Raw genomic sequence first — 18,617 nt, forward strand, 5'->3', positions numbered from 1 at the left:
CGCCACCTCTTTTTTCTATTTATATAAAAAAATGCTTGTAGTATAGTCTACCAGTATGAAGGCTTGATGTAAATTGACGCCCGTTTATTTGGCATGCTATAGGCATGTGTGCTTGCATTTTCGTGCGTAATACTTCGGTTGTTCGATTTAGCATGTATTATTTCTTTTAAAAAATAGATCTTCGTGTTTGGAAGTGGAGCAAGAGGCGTGATAATGAGTAGGCTGAGGAAAGGGAAAGTGTTACCTCATTAGGGTAATGACTAAGACATCCCCACCATTACATCGGCTTGAAAACGTGGCAATTAAGACACCCTGCATGGGCTCCTAGAGGCACAAGAACCATCCAGTTCTCCGAAGCCAGAGAGTAGCGGCTAATGCGTGTCATGTAAATGAAAAGACCGAACATCTTCGTTTAATTTCTATCCCCCCTCACCCCTTCCCCCTCCTCCAGCCTCATTCTTTTCTTCAAAAACAGGCTTGTTAAATCTAATTTAGCCTCCTCAAAAGACGAACATCTTTCACATAATATCAGGCTATCCTGACACTCCATCGCCTGCGCCACATAAGGCCATTCCTTTCGAAACACTGGGAGATAGAAAGTAAACTGTGTTGGTAACTTGGAACATTTAAAATGCGTTGTACGCCAGTCCGCCTTTATCCTCCTGCCGACAGCTACAAGTAAATCGAAGAGATCGAAATCGCCTTGTTTTAAAATGTTGGCCACAAAACCGTCGTCATAAAAACCTTAACAAGCCATAGTGCAAATATCAACAGTTTTTCTAACTACATGTTTTCTTAACAGTCGCGTGTTAACAAAACATGCTGTTCTGTTTGTTGATTTTACAAAACCTAGATTATCTCTGTATGAACACACGAACTATTGCCTTGTCGTTGCATGTACAGTATGTAACACAACAAGACACCCTTAACTGTTGTCTGCACATTCGTTGCTGGAGAATAATTACAAACCCAGGAACTTGAAGGACATGGTATAAAAAAAAGCTGACAATTATCATACATTTCTCTGAGTTTTAGGTAGCTTCAGAATTGTTACAATGTACCTAAATAACGCAGTCTAGATAAACATACGAATTTTAACGTTTCATTTTTTAAACCCGCTGAGCCAGAAAGTCCAGCGTTAAAAACTTTTTAACTTCTCTACCGTTGAATTCTGTGATATCAGAAATGCCCTCTATCTCTCAAGCCCCTTAAAAAGTTCCCGTTGAATGTTTTTGAATTTCTGAAGATCATATCATCAAACCAAAGCTTACTTATGTGTACAAGTGCACAGGCATTGGTTGGTTGAACGAAATCGGTTTCTACTAGAATTAAAAACCTTAGGCTGTTACAACAAACTAATTTCACACATGCATGATATTTAAGCGTCGTGGGTTTTTTTTTTAAGTAAAATATAAAATACTAACATCTCATTTTACTTTATGCAATGTATTGCTGTCGTAGGTTTGCAGACAATAAAAAAAACACACATCCTTATGAATATATACAATAACACACAAACTGTAATATATCTAGAAGTTTCCATTCACAACCTGCTAACATTTCAACTACTGAATTTAAATCATAATTACACGATACATATGATTGGCGTTTAAAGCACACATAGTAAAGCAGAATATGTACACGTGGAGTGCTGTTATCGTTTTAGCTAGAAAATCCAATTATTGTCTGCAGATCACAGGAGCTCAGAGCGCAGGCTACTGCCTAATACCGGCGCCTATGGAGAAAGCCGTGCAGAGCCAACTAGCAGCCTGGCAATTTACAGTAGAAGAGTTAATTATTAATAATGAATGAAACAAATCTCTCAGCCCCTTACTCCTCGTATATAAATACCGTTTATTACCCAAACCCGTTTTATAGGCTATGTGTAGCAACAGATTTCGTTTTTTAAATCGTTGCAAGACCACAAAGAAATCTTCACGTTCGCTACAGACATCTCAGTTTTGTCTCTTTATTAAGCAGGTGTTCTGTTGTCGAACCCGTTTACACCCACTAGCGGAATTCCACTACCCTGCAACCAAGAATTCAGCTTCTTCAAATTCGGCCCGGTAGTCTTGTCTTTTAGATAAAACGACTCATTCTTATTCAAAGATGAAAAGAATTTGACATCGTCGTTCAAGATTTACAGTTGATGTATTGATTTACAATTGATGACTATTGAATACTCATGGTTGAGTATTCAAGGGCTGGTCGCATTTTGACAGATCCATTACGTAGATTGAATAAAAAATAAATAAATTTGCGCATATAGCTTTGTATTCCTCATTTGGTATGACATGACATTTATTTTAGCCCTAAAGTTTAGTAAGTTAAAACCAATGAAGCGCATTTATAGAAAACTCAAATGATAGCGTTACTATTCATAATTCTTTTAACGAATTTAGCAAAATTGTCATGATTAATATAGCGGAAAACCTCCGGAAAAGGAGCAATTGAGATTTATCACCGTTGCCTGCAGAGCTCAGTAATTCAGCTCCTTAGCACGAACATGATCATCCCTTCCGTGGTGTAGCGTACCTAAACCATTCCTTTCCTTTAAAACCCGGAGCACTGAATCAATCACACATTATTAAACTGCTGGCTATAATTTTGTATACTCTGTTATTTAACTCTTTGAAGGAGCAGGCCTCAATTTTACTTCAACACATTTGTTCCACGACGGTAAATCGACGTTTTTGTTGGTGACTTCGGAAAGGTCTAATTTGAGGACTTTTCTCAAATTAGACCTTCGAAATTTCTCCGTAGCTCACTTTTACTGTTGCCAATTAGGTGGGGTTTGTCTGCATTTCACACTCAACGATTTTTATGGGTTTTTTTTTTCATTTTATTTCGCCCTTCTGTCTCCATTTACCAAAATTAAAATATCAGCAGAGATGTCATTTAAAAAAATGCACAAAAAATAACTTACCTATTTTAATTGCATTTGAATCCGCAGAGAACACTACTTGTCATTGGTGTTCAAGTCACACATTATTAGCCTGGGGGAGTGTACTTTATTCTATCTGCAGTTAGGGCGTTTAACAAGCTAATCATCGATGATTGAAGTAACAGGTTTCGGGTCTCTTTTTCAGTTATTCGCACGTTTTGAAACGAGTACAAGGGGACGATAACAGTAAGACTGGCGTCGAAAATCGTCAGGTTACCCGCACTCCTTCTTAAACCGAGCATCGATCAAAACCGCCACAAAACGGTAGTTGGACTGTTTTTTTCGGGTGCGCTTCTTGGGTTGTTTTTAGCTACGAGTTTCACCCCGCCTTCGTTATATTTTGTGACTTTTCTCGCGGATGAGTCTATAAGAAACGATATCTTGTTTAGAGGAAAAGTTTCGCACACAAAAGAACAGCATGAGGTATTGTTGTCTAGATCTTTCGCAATCCACAGTCGGAACATCATTCCAATTAATGAAAACACGGTTCTCCGCGCATCTTCAACACACTATTTCCTGCGTTGTGTTTTACCGTGAGAGAGCTGACAAATCTTTTTTTTAAAAGTCAATAAAGTCAATACATTATTTTATTTTTTTTCCGAAATTATTGAAGCATTTCTGCAATAAGGCAGCGAAGCTGACGCGAATAATCCCAAGACCCCCCTGTTACCACAGGCAATAACATTACAAAGATGTAAATTAGTTTAGCCGCATTTCATTTTCATTATTAGTGGCAATTGCTTTAAAAATCAGCGCTAACTTTGAAAAAATAAGTAAAACACGGAGGCCCCTGGTTCTTATTTAAAATCCTTCTTTTTCTCCGCTGCTAAAATTGGGATAATGTCGGACTAGAAAATCAGAGTCACTTATTCCTCTTTTACACAGACCATAGCAAAGGTCAACTTGGCTTTAACAGGAATTTATTAACAGAGAAATCAGCAAACGATTCTCCAATTAGAGAAACCCGAACAAACAGGCCCCGAGGCTCTTCCATTCCGGAGTCAATTCACATGAAAGCGCCATCTTACCGCAACCCTCCTGGGGACACGATCATACTTTAAAAAGAAAGTATTTTAATGTTCTTTTAATTGCGCTCCTACTTAAAGCGCATTTTATTGGTTTAGCTCCGTCACCGATATGCAACGAGATGCTCCATTTGCAAGAGAGCAAATATTCTAAATACCACAAATAAGCTGAAACAACACGTCCCTATTGATTTATTAAAAAATACCGCCGTGGTGGTGGGCTAATGTATTTTTCATATATTTTGCGCATATCTTAAGTACGTTTTATTTTTACTTCGTTGCACTGCCTGTGTGATATTCCGAGTTTGATTTAATTTAACCAAACGGCTGTAAAATGACAAAAGTAAGGGCCGCATCGTTTAGTATAACATTTGCATTCAATAAATGGGAATCCGGCGTGTTGCGTGATTGGCGTGGTGCTGAATAAGCGTCGAAAAGCTTTTTTTTTAAATCCCAAGTTTAGTCGTTGGAAAAAAAAATGCGCTAAACGGCATAAATGAACAGGCGAACAACAGTTTATTCCGTTCAGCCCGGACTTTGTCGGGAGGATTATTCCGTTGGTGAATATGGATGATAAACGAAAACGCTCTTGGGATTTTTCTTTTAATTGTTTATATATTTTTTTTTCTTTTAATGCTTTCTGCCTCCGCAGGGCTGCTCACGCTGAGCGGCCCAGCGCCTGCTGTCTGTCCCGGCCGGCCGGCCGTGCGAGGCTTTCGGCTGCTCCGGAACAGCTGCCAGGCTGCGCCTCGCGTCCAGACTCCACACCGGCCTGCCAGCGCGGGGCAACGTCTATTCTCACCGTCAGAAAGCTGTTGCAGATCACAGACCGCGGAGAGAGTCCCCTGTCTGCGAAACACACACGGCTGCGGCTCAGCCTTGCGCTTTTGTAGGGCTCTAATAATAATAATAATAAAAATAAAAATAATAATAATAATAATAATAATAATCATCTGGACTGAATGAAGTTCTAGTATATAACCTTTTGACGCCTTGCGAGGGCGAATTTAACTCACATAAAGAAAAATAATGGATCACAGGTTTCAGTGCTTGTAAAAAATTAAAGTTTTTATTGTTGTTACAGAATGGAATTGTTAGAGAATCCTTCCGTGAGATGGGCGTCAGTCTATCACGAACAGAAAGCTTAAGGCTGACTTAATTCACCTCTATCGAATTAAATGACAAAATGACGGAAGAGAAAAAAAAGTCTGCATGATTTATATAAGCGGATCTCTCTGACGACATATAATAAATATTTCACTCAGTCCTTCAAATGTACATTTCTTACAGTAACTGAGCATGCCACTTCAGAAAATAAAATTAAAAAAAAAGGCCTCGAGAAGTTAGCGCGAGGCTCCCAGGCCGGTCTCGCGGTTGGCCCGAGTCACCGCGGTCCCCCCCCGCCCCCCCCCCCTCGCTGTCCTTCTCATAAACTTTAGAAGTTTATTTGTTAGTATCATAAGCGTATTTGTACAAAAAATTAAAAAAAGAAAGTTAACAGTCCTTTATTTCTTAAGGGGGGCCTTTTGTTTACAGTTTTGGTTTTTTTTAAAAAAAAACTGCAGTTTGTTATTAAATATTTCTTCCTTTTTTTTTTCTGTCCCTCTATAAAATTTCCCGTATAGTCTTTTGTTGTTGCTGTGGCTGTCGTTGTTGCTGCTGTTGTTGTTTTTTAAAAGTTTGGATCAGTTCCCCCACGTCGTCTCGGGTTCGCGTCTTGTTTTACCGGGAGTGCGGGTTTCCTGGGATGGAGGTGGCCAGCGGGTTGAGGGCCGGCTGCCCGCCCGGGCCCAGGCCGTGAATCAGGACCCGCGGGACCAGGGGCCTCTGCAGGCCGGGGTGAGGCGCCGGCGGAGTCCGGTACATACTGCTGTACATAGCGGCGGCGGCCGCGGCTGCTGTCGTGCTGTCCATAGTGCCCAGCAGGCTCGGGTGGTAGAAATAAGGGGAGGGGAACATTCTTTGCAAAGCCGAGTAATTCCCAGCTTCAGCCAGCAGTTCTAATCCTACGGCGGTCTGTCTTTTCCACTTCGTCCTGAAATCAGATCAAAATACAACAGATAAATTATTTAACTGGTTCTGAATCAAGGAATTCCCCCGAGCACCCCGTTAATTGGACAGGCTTAATCACTCCGAGCATAAATTGGTAGATTTTCTGTAGTTAATTAGACCACAAAAAAAAAAAACCGAGGTAGAAAGCGACCCGTCTTTAACGCGCTGAAAAGAAAGCTTTCTCTGTTAAAAGTAAGATAAAATATGTTTTGGTTATTTTTAGTTGATATTCTAACACCTTGATAAAAAAAAAATAAGTCCGCGGCCACTGGAATATGACTGTGAAATAAACTTTCAAGAAATGTTTAGTCTTACGATTAATTTTCGGATAATCATCAGCAAGAAATAAAAATACAATTATGTTTTACTTGTTTAAAAATGAAAGTGTAAATATTCATTCATGGCGTTTTTTATGCATCAGTTAATACTCGAACACTACTGAAAATCTTGAAAGAGGCTTTAGTATTTTCTTATTTACTCGAAATAATGTCTTTATTTTAATCCATCCTTTGAGTTCTCATTTTTTTAAGACAGATAAATATGTAAATCGAACCGAATATATTGGAACAAGTTTGGTTTTGCTTGTCTTTGTTTTCATAATGATATTGGCCTTTGTGTGTTTAGGCACATTTGACATTAATCTCTTCTGACACATTTGGGGTGGTTAAATTCGGTTTACAGAGCAGGAAAAAACGAAAATGTTGTACAATTATTTTCTAATTTAAATATATATATTCGTAATTCTCTTCAACAATATTGGAAGACACAATTATTCCAGGACATCACAAAATCATACCTTCTAAATTTGAGCGAAAGAGTGAAAATGTTTGATTGCGGTTCAGGACGAAGGGCTTAACTGACATTTGTAACAGTCGTGACATTTCAAACTTATCTAAAATTTGAAATCATACACATGTCCGTACGTATGGTGCAAAATAATGTATTATTTTTAAATCATGACAGGACTATTTTAAATAACATTTAGATTAAGACGACATTAAACAAAGTAGGCCACTAAATATTTTAAAAATGAAATGCATATTGTATAAAAACGTTAATTTCCAAGGATCGCAATACTGAACTGTCTGTACACTTCACATTCATGAATGCTTTATTGTATTTTTTTTTGTTGTTATTTATTAAACCGACTGATTTCATTTTTGTAGCTATGAAATTTAGGCTAGCCCGTGCCTTATTCTAAGGAATATGCAACACAAATCCCCTTTCGTGATGCGCAGCGAGAGATCACCGAGCGTGGCATACCTTCGGTTTTGATACCAGGTTTTGACCTGCGTGTCTGTGAGATTAAGCGCCGCCGCGAGATCCATGCGGTCTTGCACGCTCAGGTATTTCTGTCGCTCGAAGCTGCGCTCCAGCTGGTTGAGCTGATGGTCGGAAAAGGCTGTTCTCGCTTTGCGGGGCTTTTTAGAGCGAACCGGGGGACTTTCTCTGCTGCTAGTGATCTCTCGGTCACCTTCTTCTTTCGTGCCTAAATAAATACAAAAAAAAATGCACAATAAGAAAAAAAAATGTTTCTTGTCTCTTATGGAAATCTTTGAGCGTGTAATAATAAAAAAACATTACTCCCCGCTCAAACGTCATACCCGCTTTAAATATAACCACTATAAAAATTACCCTGAAAATAATTTGTTTTGCACGCATTTTGCACAATTTTTAGAATATGTTTTTTACAGATTTCTTGGCGTAGCATTTCAAAACCCCAAGCGCTTCTGTAGGGCTGGTCTGCACTCAGAAGTTTACCGGATGGAGAAGAACAATAATTTATTTTATAAGTGATGGTATTTATTAACAGCGGTGAGATTATTTCAGCGGACGGAATACAATGCGAGTGGTTGAGGTAAAATGGTCTAATTGCATGGTCATACAGCAGACGGGTTAGCTCGCTCTGAAGAATAGGAGTGCGATGTCCGAGCACGTCCAGATGACAACGACAAGAAATCCGGATTCTATTTGTCAACTTAAGTTTTTTTTTTTTTTACAGAAAAGCTGAGAAATCGATCCGTCAATCCATCTCTATTTGTAGCAGTTTTTGCGGCGCTCCATGGTCTCCTCTGTAGGAAGAACAATAATCTCTCTAATTGACCCACTGGGGAGGCTCGTGCGCAGGAAAATCGCCAGGCAGACTCTACATCTGCTTTCTGTTCTGTTATGCTAATATTAAGAACAAAAAGCCGCAAATATCGATATCATATTCCAGTATATTTTTTTTGAAAATACACAATGCACCAGGAATAAACACACGTAAGCAAAATACAGAGCCCTCCGATTCTGCTGATCCTGAGCAAGTGGTGAAGACAATACTCCGCGCAGACAGCCCCCGAAATTATTACAAACGCATACGGAAAATAATGTTTTATTATACTTCATTTAATTTCCTAGAAGAGGCGCCAGCTACCGGGGAACACACACAGAGGTACACTCTTCACAAATATACACACAGTGTAGGCTCTATAAACACGTTTAAATCTAAACACACAGGCTGCCTCTGTGTTTCCTCGGGTTGCTTTTAGATTATACAACAGAAATAGTGTATCGATATAATACAATATGCGATCCCAGAATCGGCAAGATAATATGTTGTATTGGAATGCATGACTAATTCATTTATCGAACAATGAGGAGGGAGATGCCAATACTCTTTAATACTTCAGTAAAAGTAAAGAATTCCAGTAAAAGCAGCGCAAAAGGACGTACAATTAATTATTACAATAACAACAGTTAATTGTTCAACCCATCCGATCAAACACACTCAACCCGGGTCTTCCTCGGAGGGGTTACCGAGGAGCCCTGCTCCTGACGACTCCGAGCCGCACCTGCGTTTGCGTTTCAGCGGGGACGCGCGACTTCTCGCTTACCGTTGCATTTGATGTCGCTCTGGATGTCGTCCCGCTTGTCCAACTTGCCCTTAGGCTCGTCCTGCTCCAGCTTGGGCCTGAAGCCCTCCGTTAGCGGGGCGCTCTCCGGCTTGGGGGTGTGATGGGGTGAGGAGACGCTGGTGCTGTACGGCGCGCACGCCGCCAGCGGCTTGTTGTCGCCCAGGATGTCTTTGATGAGGAAGGAGGAGGTGGCAGTCCTGGGGGCGCAACCAGGCTGCTGCTGAGCCTGAGGCGACGGCTGCAAACTTTGCTGCTGGTTGTGGTGAAGATGATGGTGCTGCTGCAGGCTGTCTTGAGCAAGGTGCGGCTCGGGCGGCTCCATGGTGACCGAGATTGGGGATGAAGGCGCCGTTCCCACAGTGTCTATCTCCGAGCATGGTGATGGGGTGGCCTGGTTTCTGAAATCTGCTGTCCTGCTGTCCCCAAGCCGAAAATCCCCGCTCATCAGCACCGGGCTGCTGGAGCTGTTGGTGTTCGACAAAATACTGTCTATTCCGAAATTCGACCCACTGGATCCTTCCATAGTAAAAAAAAAAAGGAAAGATCAAAATTAAGAGTTGGTCTTCATTACAAACTTTAAAAACCCAAGACTTCCCTCAGATTTCAGGACGAAAAAGAAAAATGAAACGGTGACACGGTTAGGTGGTCGTATAGATAGAAAAGGGAACCTTGTCCGGCTGACAATATTATTTTAAAAATAAATAATAATAACAATAATAATAATAAATAAAACACAAAAGATAGAAAAAAACTTTTTTGTTGTCCTTCTCTTTCAGAGCAAGTCACTAAAATGGTATTCTCCGAGATTTTGGTACATTCAGTATGAAGACGGGGAAGCGGTGATCTGTATAGTCCACGTCCTTTTGTTCAGCTTATTTAACTTTCTTTCAAAGTTGAGGTGTGGAGAGGCACGGAGGACTAACTCGTCCACGCCACGCTCCTTTTTCGCTTGTAATTGTTCCAGTGTTGCTCTACAATGACTTCCTACACTGACGTCACAGCAATCGCAAAGGGAACTCATATTTTCTCCTTTATTATAATCTTCCCCTGTTTCATCCGTCTCTGCTGCTATTGGCTACGCCGTGACGCTGCCGGACTCAACCAATCGAAAGGTCGCTACTTTATCTTGTCAGTGCGCAGCTCGCTATTGAACCCCGAATGCTCCTTTTAGTAGGGCTGTGGATGCTGTCTTCTATCGTAGCCTGCGAAAGAAGGAAAATAATGCTTGAAAAGGTGTTAATATTGTAATTTAGTGTGGACCACTTCATATCGCTAAACCATACTAACTGCCACAAAGGTGCTGATAAAACGCTCTCTGACCGACTGGGATAAATGCTTTTTTTTTTTTGCTTGAATAGGCTTCTGCGGTTTTTAAATGCATTTTATTTTAATACACACAGGAGGCAAATTAACGAAATATTCATCCGTTAAAAAAACAATTTTAATTAACTTTCTAGAGAGGAGAGCAGGCAAAGGAGACTTTGCGTTTGCTTAATCCTCTGCCCCAGCGAATTACCACGGTAATCCCTATTTATTTACCCTATCAAACCAATTAAAATCATTCTATTATAATTTTTATGAAATAAAGTATTTTACACTAAAAATATAAATCCTATGCGAGTCGACTTTAATGCATGCAAACATTCCTTTATTTCAGTTCGGTTTTTAAAATAGAAAAGCTGTTTTAAAAAGATGGTACATGCTATCTCTTCATAATCACGTAGGTAGTCTGAATAGGCAAAGTATTCATACACACGTCACATATTTCGCTGGATACATCCGTGTTTGGGGTGAATAATATTTATTTGCTTACCTTGTTTATTTTGAAATGGAAACGGGTTCTCCGTCTGATTCGCTAGGGATCACAAACTATTTGCTGGTATTAAGATGGGTATCAACTTGTGTGAATGTGAGCAAAGCAGCTCAGACATACCTCTTGTTGAATGTCAGAGTAATGAGTAGTGTCAGTGACATGACAGCGTATTACTCCTGATTAACTGCCGTGTCAGCCTAATTAGCACAGTAATTATAAGGTGCTAATGAACGATTCAAAGTTACTTAAGTTTGGGTATAGTTTTGGATTTCCATTTTAAGGACATACGGTACCCTTTTCTTTTTTTACACGGCGCAGCAGATTTAACTGGAAAGAGTCGCTGTATTCTCTAGAAAGTACAATCATCCAGGTATAATTTACATCTGTATACAATCACTTCCACTCTCGCATACAGAAATATGACACACAAATATCGGACGTCCGCCCTGCTAGCAATAATCCCCCCTGTGTTTTAACCGATGGGTAAGGGTGATTAGACATTATCAGAACTATTGATTCGGTTATTTTAATGATACCTCAAACCGACAGGGATGCCGGACGAAAAAGCAAACCGCAAAACAAGTTATTTTCTTGTATTACTTGCATTAAAAGGCGCACTCGGAGTGCGGGTGGAAACCTTCTTCCTGGGCTGATAGGTAGGTAACGCAGGCAAGCAGACGTTAGCCGTCTACCTGGATTTGAACAGAGGGTTAAACCAGGCTGCCGTTTGTCTTTTGCAGAAATGTTGCGACAGTTTCGTTTTCCGGGGAGTTTGTGCAGACGGCCCGGCTGCGGAGCGCTTCTGGGCCAGAGGTTAAACTGAGCCGTAAGAGTCCAGGCGGACTGACGAGGACGCAGGAGCCGCACACGGGTTTGTGGCGTTTTGTGATTTCTTTCGGTTTTCTGTCTGTCCCCGCTTGGCTTTCGGACATGGCAATTGTAACTTAGAAGGAATTGGAGCTTTACTAGGCGGCTTTACTGTTTTCTTACTGCATTTTTAAAACGTTCACACTACGTAATTTATTTTCCAGCATTTAGCATTTTTAATATATTTTTGCTCATGTTTGTATATACAAAAAAAACATCGCGGTATTACCACATTATTATTATTATTATTATTATTATTATTATTATTATTATTATTATTTATTCGTCCAAAATAACATGTAGAAAATCTTGCGCCGCATATTAATGAAGACTGAAAATCAATGATTCAAATACTTAATGAATTATTAATAAAAGAGATTTTTTTTCTCCTTTAAGTCCTGAAAGGGCTTAAACTCAAGTTCGTCTGTGAGAAATTGATCATGTTAGCCGCTTATAAATATTATCGACCGATTTGTAGATGATGTAGGCAGAATGGATGTAGAAAGCGTTCACAAAAGTCAGTCTCAGCTATCGACGATGTGTTGAAGAGGTAGACAAATCGTTGCGTGAATTAGAAATTGAATTTTGTATATGCTAGGTGTATATTCACGTTGAAAAAATAGAATTAGATTTCTAATTATAGAATTATTAAACCAGGGCTGCGAGAGGTTTTAAATGTAACAAGGCGAAAGGGAAGCTTTGAGAAGTTACTAGACAAGCGTTCAAGTTCCAGAATTTAAACGCTATTCGATAGTTTCACCTTTTCTGTCATGTTCGCTTGAAGACAGTGAAAGCGAGGCGTACAGAGAGAAAACTAGAAAATTAACGTGGCATCATACAAAAAACCGTTTGTTTAAATTGAAAAATACACACTTGAAGCTGTTAAATAATGATGTTTTAAACAAAACAAAAATTGAAGTGCGTTTTGGGCTGTTTTTTGGGGAGTATCGAATTTTAATGTTAGTCTTATTTAATTTATAGCTGCTTTTATTCATGAGAAAATGATTAGTATTCCTGTGAGTCCAGATAACATCAGCGCATATTTTATATGGAAGTAACCTATTTATGTTGATATTGTGCTTAAATTCTCCGTTGCAGAACAGACCTTATTTGAATAGAGCACTTTCGGCAAACCGCTGACTGGCTGAAAGATCAGTGGTAATACACTGCCTGTCTGCTTCCATAGTTTCTCTTCATTACAGACAGAATCTGTCTTCTTGTAGTTCCTTTTATCCACTGGGCGGCGACAAAACAAAATCGGGAGCGTAAAGTTCGTATTTGTACACCTAGGACTCAGTATTGCTGAACGTCTTTTCACACGACAGGTGCGTGTTAGGATTTGTTATTAACTAGTTGTGAGAAATGAAAATACCAATAAGCTGTGGAATACAGAATATTGCCCTGCCTGTGCCTTTTGGTTAAAAAGTCTGTGCAGCGCTTGATTTTGTCGGCAAGTTTCTAACCAGAAAGGTCATTTAACATTTTGAATAATAAAGCACAAAACTCAATCCCGTTTTAATAAGTTGGCGCATAGAAAATTCTAAACTCTGTATATTGTGCTAAAAGAGTTTCTAGGCCATATGAATCGGCAAATACCCTAGAAATACCCATCCAGCCTAGAAACTACAGAAACTATGCTGTACTGAACTGTCACTTTGCAAATAAACTGTCTACACAGTGAATATACGCACAGCAAAGTAATAATTTACTACAACTAACGATCTAAATAAAACATTAAATTAAAAGTTTGTATGCTGTTCTACTTTTTACATAATGGTGAAGTGAATAACGTTAATGTGGCTTTAGTCCTCTGCAGTGAAACGCGCTCACAGCTTTACGGAGAGAAGCTCTATGTGCCCTGAGATCCTACTCGATTTTCTGTTTTCTTTTTTTTTCTATTGTCTAACAGATTGGTAGGAAAAAAAAACAATCAAAGCGATAGCGGAACATGAGAGTCAATGCTGTGAAACTCATTTAACATGTTAATTAACTTTCCTCTAATTGAAACAGCTCTTGGAGCTATAATCAATGTCTTTATTAGGTTTAGGACTGTTGCGCGAACAAATTGAATGCTACCAGTTAAGGTATCATGTTATTGGTCCTTGCTGATGGTCGATGATGGGACAGTAAATTAGTAGTTTGCACCGTATTGATTCTTTCTTGGCTTGAAGCTGAAGCTGTCACTTCGCTCTTAGATACTACGGGCTGTCAGGAGCTTCGGTATAGCTTCATAGCTGTCTGTTGTACAGAAACAAGTCACCCCCTGCTCCAATCACTGACGCATAGCACCAGACACAATGTTAATTGAAATGAGCTTCGTGGAGAGTTTTTGATCTGTACGCGTAGCCTATACAAAAGTGAGTGCTTATCAGGTGTGGCGTAATTACATAGTTAGGGTACCCTAAAGACAACTTTAAAAAGTTTTATTTGGCATTTGAAGTTACGATATAAAAACAACTTGTTGCCTGAAAATGCAACCCGTTTTATTAACACTGTCCAAATGGTACGAACACAGTCCACTTCCAGAAACAATCATTAATGTATACAAACACAAGACAAGAAACGGTCAAACTAATGTTGTTAAAATCATTTTCAAGCTGCACTATAACACACATTTTTATATAATGTTTAAATGGTCGCGCTCCTTGTAAAGTTTAAAATCAAGTTAGATTAAAATAGAAACACAAAATAACAAAATAAGTTACAGAATTTTAATGACTTCAAAACATCTCTCTGAATGTATTTTTCTTAACCGAGAAAGCATCCATTGAGACCGAGTGTACCGTATATTAGCCAAATAAGAAATGACTTTCTGGAACTGCCGAAAGAATTTCACCACGCGTTGAAAGGGTGTGTTTGCATTTTAATTGTAACTCCAACAACAACAATCAAGATGTACAAAAACTCATATTTTATGAAAGCTCTGAATAAAGTTTATTCCTTTTAATGTAACATTTAGGTTGAATAATTCTGTGCGATGTAAAAGTGACCTGTGATTATATGATTGCTATTTAATGTTCACTTGAATTGTTCTCACATTTTCTTTATAGTGACCCAAAAGCTGTCATCAACAATCTTACATTTATACACTTTATAAATCAGTTATTATTTTTTTACCACTGATGGAAAAACTGTAGCATTGAAGAGAGCTAGAATGGTGTCACAACTCTGTATTAATTTCCGACAGATCTCCCCTTCATTGTTGGATTAAGAATGGTTATAATACACACTGTCCTGCACAAGGTGCACTCCACCTTGGACCTCCTGCTTGTTCGGATGGGCTACAGCCCTCCCACAACCCCGAACTGGATGACGCAGTTAGAAAACAGCTCGATGGATAAAAAACCTTATCGAAAGAGCGAAGAATAGTCTCTCCAGTCCCTTCTAATTCTTAGACTATTATTGTTTTTGATTATTGTAGTTTATATACTCAGTAAGAAGATGCTTTATTATCATCTGCACTAGACGTATTGAACCCCCTGTCAGTAAAAGCAAAAGGAAAATAAAAGACTAGTGAAGTACTGTGTCGGTGCTGCAGACGAAGTTGGAGTCTGTCCGTGCAGGTTCGGTCCCTCTTTCTCCCTGCGATGGGCTGAGAGAAGGTTGTCTGGACACATGCCAGGCCAATGGCCTTTGTTTTGTGCACTGAGACATTTCCCGGTTTTTGTTTAGAATGAGCCCAGTGTAACCTGGGATACAAGCAGCCTCCCTGCTTTCCCACAGACAGTACTCCAGGGTCTACAGGCCACAAGCCGACAAGGAGAATAAAATACGTCAGCTGTTCCGAAACGAAGGGCTGCAATGCACTTTTAGCAAGTGGTGAAGTTTAAAATCTTAGATGCCAAATATCATGATACTGTATACATAGGCAAGGGTTGAAGTAATTATTCACTGGAGTGCTGTAACACACATGTCATAAAAGGCTGCATCGAAAAAAGATGAAGGTATTAAAGTCAAAATGATCTGGCAATTGGATGATTTTATTTCCAATCCAATGTGTGGAAGGATGTTAAAATATTTTAAATAACAGAATACAATTGCAGTACTATTTACTTTAATCATTATTTCCATCTCAGAATTCTCCTCTGTGACACAAAACATGTTCACACCCTAGAAAGGTCACAACTGTCAGAGCTGGTGCTACTCCACACTGCGGTGATTAGCAGGGGCAGAGTGATTTCCTGCTTGTCCACCAGGAGGCAGTATTTAAATGAAGGGGTTACCATGTTGAAATAAGCGAGTGACAATACAGAAACAGAAAAGGCTCTTTAAAAACATAAACAACTTTGATCAAGAAGAAGAAGATGGTAAGACTCACGAGTGATGATTTTGTAGGCTGTTCCTTGCATTACAAAAAACATCAAGTGCTGTCATCTCAACTTGGACAGAATATCAAACTTTTAAATACAAGACACAGAAAAGCACTGTGGAATGAAATAAGTTAATCATATTCCCGGTTTATTCAGAGAGGGCTAAAATCTGACAGCTTCAACAAGTAACACAACCTTCCCTGTTCTCTACCATATAAGGCAATTAAACATTTATTAAGAAGGGCGTAAACAGTGAACAGAGACAAAACTAAAACAACAAAAAGCAAGTGTGGATTTAATGTGTTTTTAGCAGTTTGTCTTTTTATCTAACATTCACTGAGCTGTTGGTTTTTTCATGAGCTGCATCTTCTCATAATTCAATGAAAATGAAACTTTTTCAACAAGGCCAATGTTTTACTGAACACTCACCAAATGTAAGAGTCTGTATAGTTGAATAGTCAGAAAGTCATTTCCATCAGTAGTGCTACATTACAGATTGAAGACAGGTGCATTGTGCACATGACAGTATCTTTAATTAACAGTGAGTGGTCTGGATTATGATTCAGATAATATGATACACTTCAGTTTAACAGAGTTAAGAATGTACTGACCTCTGTAGAACCCTACCCTTTCAACATTGTTTATTTACCATGGCAAATCATACGATATTTTTAAATCCCAGCAGAGTGTGCAGAGTGTGTGTTCTAGTCTAATTTATTTGGGAATACAATGATTTGTTCTCAATGACACCTAGGTCATTTTGCACGTGTTAAGTCTTTTTCATAATTTATATTGCCTGCTTAGAGTTGGTGTTATCTTTTTAAATTGATTAGTGTGTTGTGAGATTAACATGGCAGAATCTTTCTGAGGACATCACTGTAAAGACAGGCTTTGCTATGCATTTGAAAACTAGTTGAATTTGATGCACGGCACGATCATATTACTATTACTGCCTTCCAGTTATCACTGTGTTTCAACTTGTAATTCAGAATATTACAGCATACATGTGATTAGACTCTATAGATAAAAAAGGTGAGTGCTGTTCATTATTATTTTTTTAGCATCTTAACTGCAGGACCATGATACGAATCTTGTCTTTCCTCCTGGGAACTTGGGAAAGGTAAATTGCATTGTCAGGATATGCACAGTGTAAGAAAAAAAAAGACTTGCTATACTTCTTATTGAATACAATATAAATCTCTGGCATTATAATGACAATACCGCTGAACTATCTGGAGAGGCAATGTCAGTTAATATGAACAAGGGCCCAGTAAGTCTTTCCTCACTTAATAAATAGCCACATTAAGGACAGAATTCACAAAATCTTTTCCCCTGTTTTTTTCCTAGCACAGATTGTTCTAAAAAATAATGAAAAAAATATTTTTAAAGACAGCTTTTTCAGTCTCACATACCACACACGTAATTAATTTTGTAAAAACCAACCATTGGGTGTTTTCATAAAAAAGAGCCAGCAGCAATTTAGATTGGACACTGTGTGATATGATATAAAATGATGTAATTAGTACAGAGATCGTGAAGTTTGTTCTGGTATATCTGCACCACCTTACCACGATGTAGCATTTCTCCAGGCTCTACCTTAACGTACATTAGTGGGATGTATCAGCACCTATAGAGAAGGCATTGTCTCTCATTTGCACTATGTTCAGACTGAGAGGAATCTTTTTTAAAATGAATTTGCATTTAAAAATAGCAGCAATGGTAGATTCTCCATAAACCTGACTGTTTGACAGAAATAAGTTATTCACAAAACATCCACATATTTTTAAACTTCCAACAAGATGTTGCCTGAAGACGTTTTTTTACTGGTTTTTACAGCATGAAAATCTCTGTCCTGTATAACACTGTTATATATTGTTCCTATATATAATGTCTCCAATGCATCAAATTATTTCTGATTGTAAGAAAAAACAGTGTTGTAAAATACCAGCAACTTGTATCATCATTTTTTCTTTATTTCATGAACATGAAATGCTGCTGAGAATCAGTAATTGTTTTATTTTTAGAGGCTTGAACAGATTTCTCTGATCTACCCCCATGGATCTTTGTCTGAGGTTATAATGTGAACAACTGTCTGCTACAACTCCACTGCAGCTATCAGGGTATTATATGTCTTAAAGTGATCAGGCTGAGACAGCAGAACTACAGACAATTTGCTTGTCTTTTGCTAAATGTGTGTAACATCTTCCGTTTCTGCAGAAAGGAAAAGAGTACAAGTGATTGCTAACGTGTGCTAAAATCCAACATAAAATCATATTCTAGTAGCTACCGAATATTAAAGGTTGCAGCTAACAGCTCAGTATGACATTTACACTTGGAGATCGGCCTTTTGAAAGCATAATATTATACAGTTTTTGGGGGGGTGAGTGAACACTTTTCTTTCTGAATTTACACATTCTAATAAAACAGCGCATTCAAACTTTAATATTACGTGCAGCCTGAAATTAATCTTAAATATGCACTCTACTCTGGAATAATGAAAGAGCCCCACAGAGGCAATCAAGCTGAGCCACTTGAATGACAGCTCTCACAGTTTAATCTCATATACACACACACATAAATAAAAAAGTGTATCAATACGTACACACACACACACGTGTGCACGCTCACACTCAAACCCAGACTGTATAAACCTGTTCCGAAAAGCAGACGTGTACCTTTCCATTGTTAATTACCGGAGTGCTTGAATTA

General features: G+C 38.8%; 1 protein-coding gene and 1 long non-coding RNA gene across 3 annotated transcripts in view; one reads left to right on the plus strand and one right to left on the minus strand.

Annotated features, from left to right (window-relative positions):
* Nucleotides 1-5,016: 5,016 nt before the first annotated feature.
* On the minus strand, nucleotides 5,017-10,148 carry barhl2 (BarH-like homeobox 2). Its single transcript, XM_006634703.3, has 3 exons — nucleotides 8,898-10,148; nucleotides 7,285-7,510; nucleotides 5,017-6,004 (listed from the first exon to the last, which is right to left on the minus strand). The coding sequence occupies exons 1-3, from the start codon at nucleotides 9,439-9,441 to the stop codon at nucleotides 5,692-5,694; spliced, it is 1,083 nt and encodes a 360-aa protein (XP_006634766.1). The 5' UTR covers nucleotides 9,442-10,148; the 3' UTR covers nucleotides 5,017-5,691.
* Nucleotides 5,726-18,617, plus strand: part of LOC107078378 (uncharacterized) — a 54,189-nt gene continuing 41,297 nt past the window's right edge. For both annotated transcript variants that reach the window (XR_001479321.2, XR_001479320.2), the window contains exons 1-2: nucleotides 5,726-5,808; nucleotides 11,472-11,602. This is a non-coding gene — a long non-coding RNA (uncharacterized lncRNA). The remainder of the gene's footprint in view (nucleotides 5,809-11,471; nucleotides 11,603-18,617) is intronic.

This window comes from Lepisosteus oculatus, chromosome 9 (genome assembly GCF_040954835.1).
Source record: "Lepisosteus oculatus isolate fLepOcu1 chromosome 9, fLepOcu1.hap2, whole genome shotgun sequence".
Classification (NCBI taxonomy): Eukaryota; Metazoa; Chordata; class Actinopteri; order Semionotiformes; family Lepisosteidae; genus Lepisosteus; species Lepisosteus oculatus.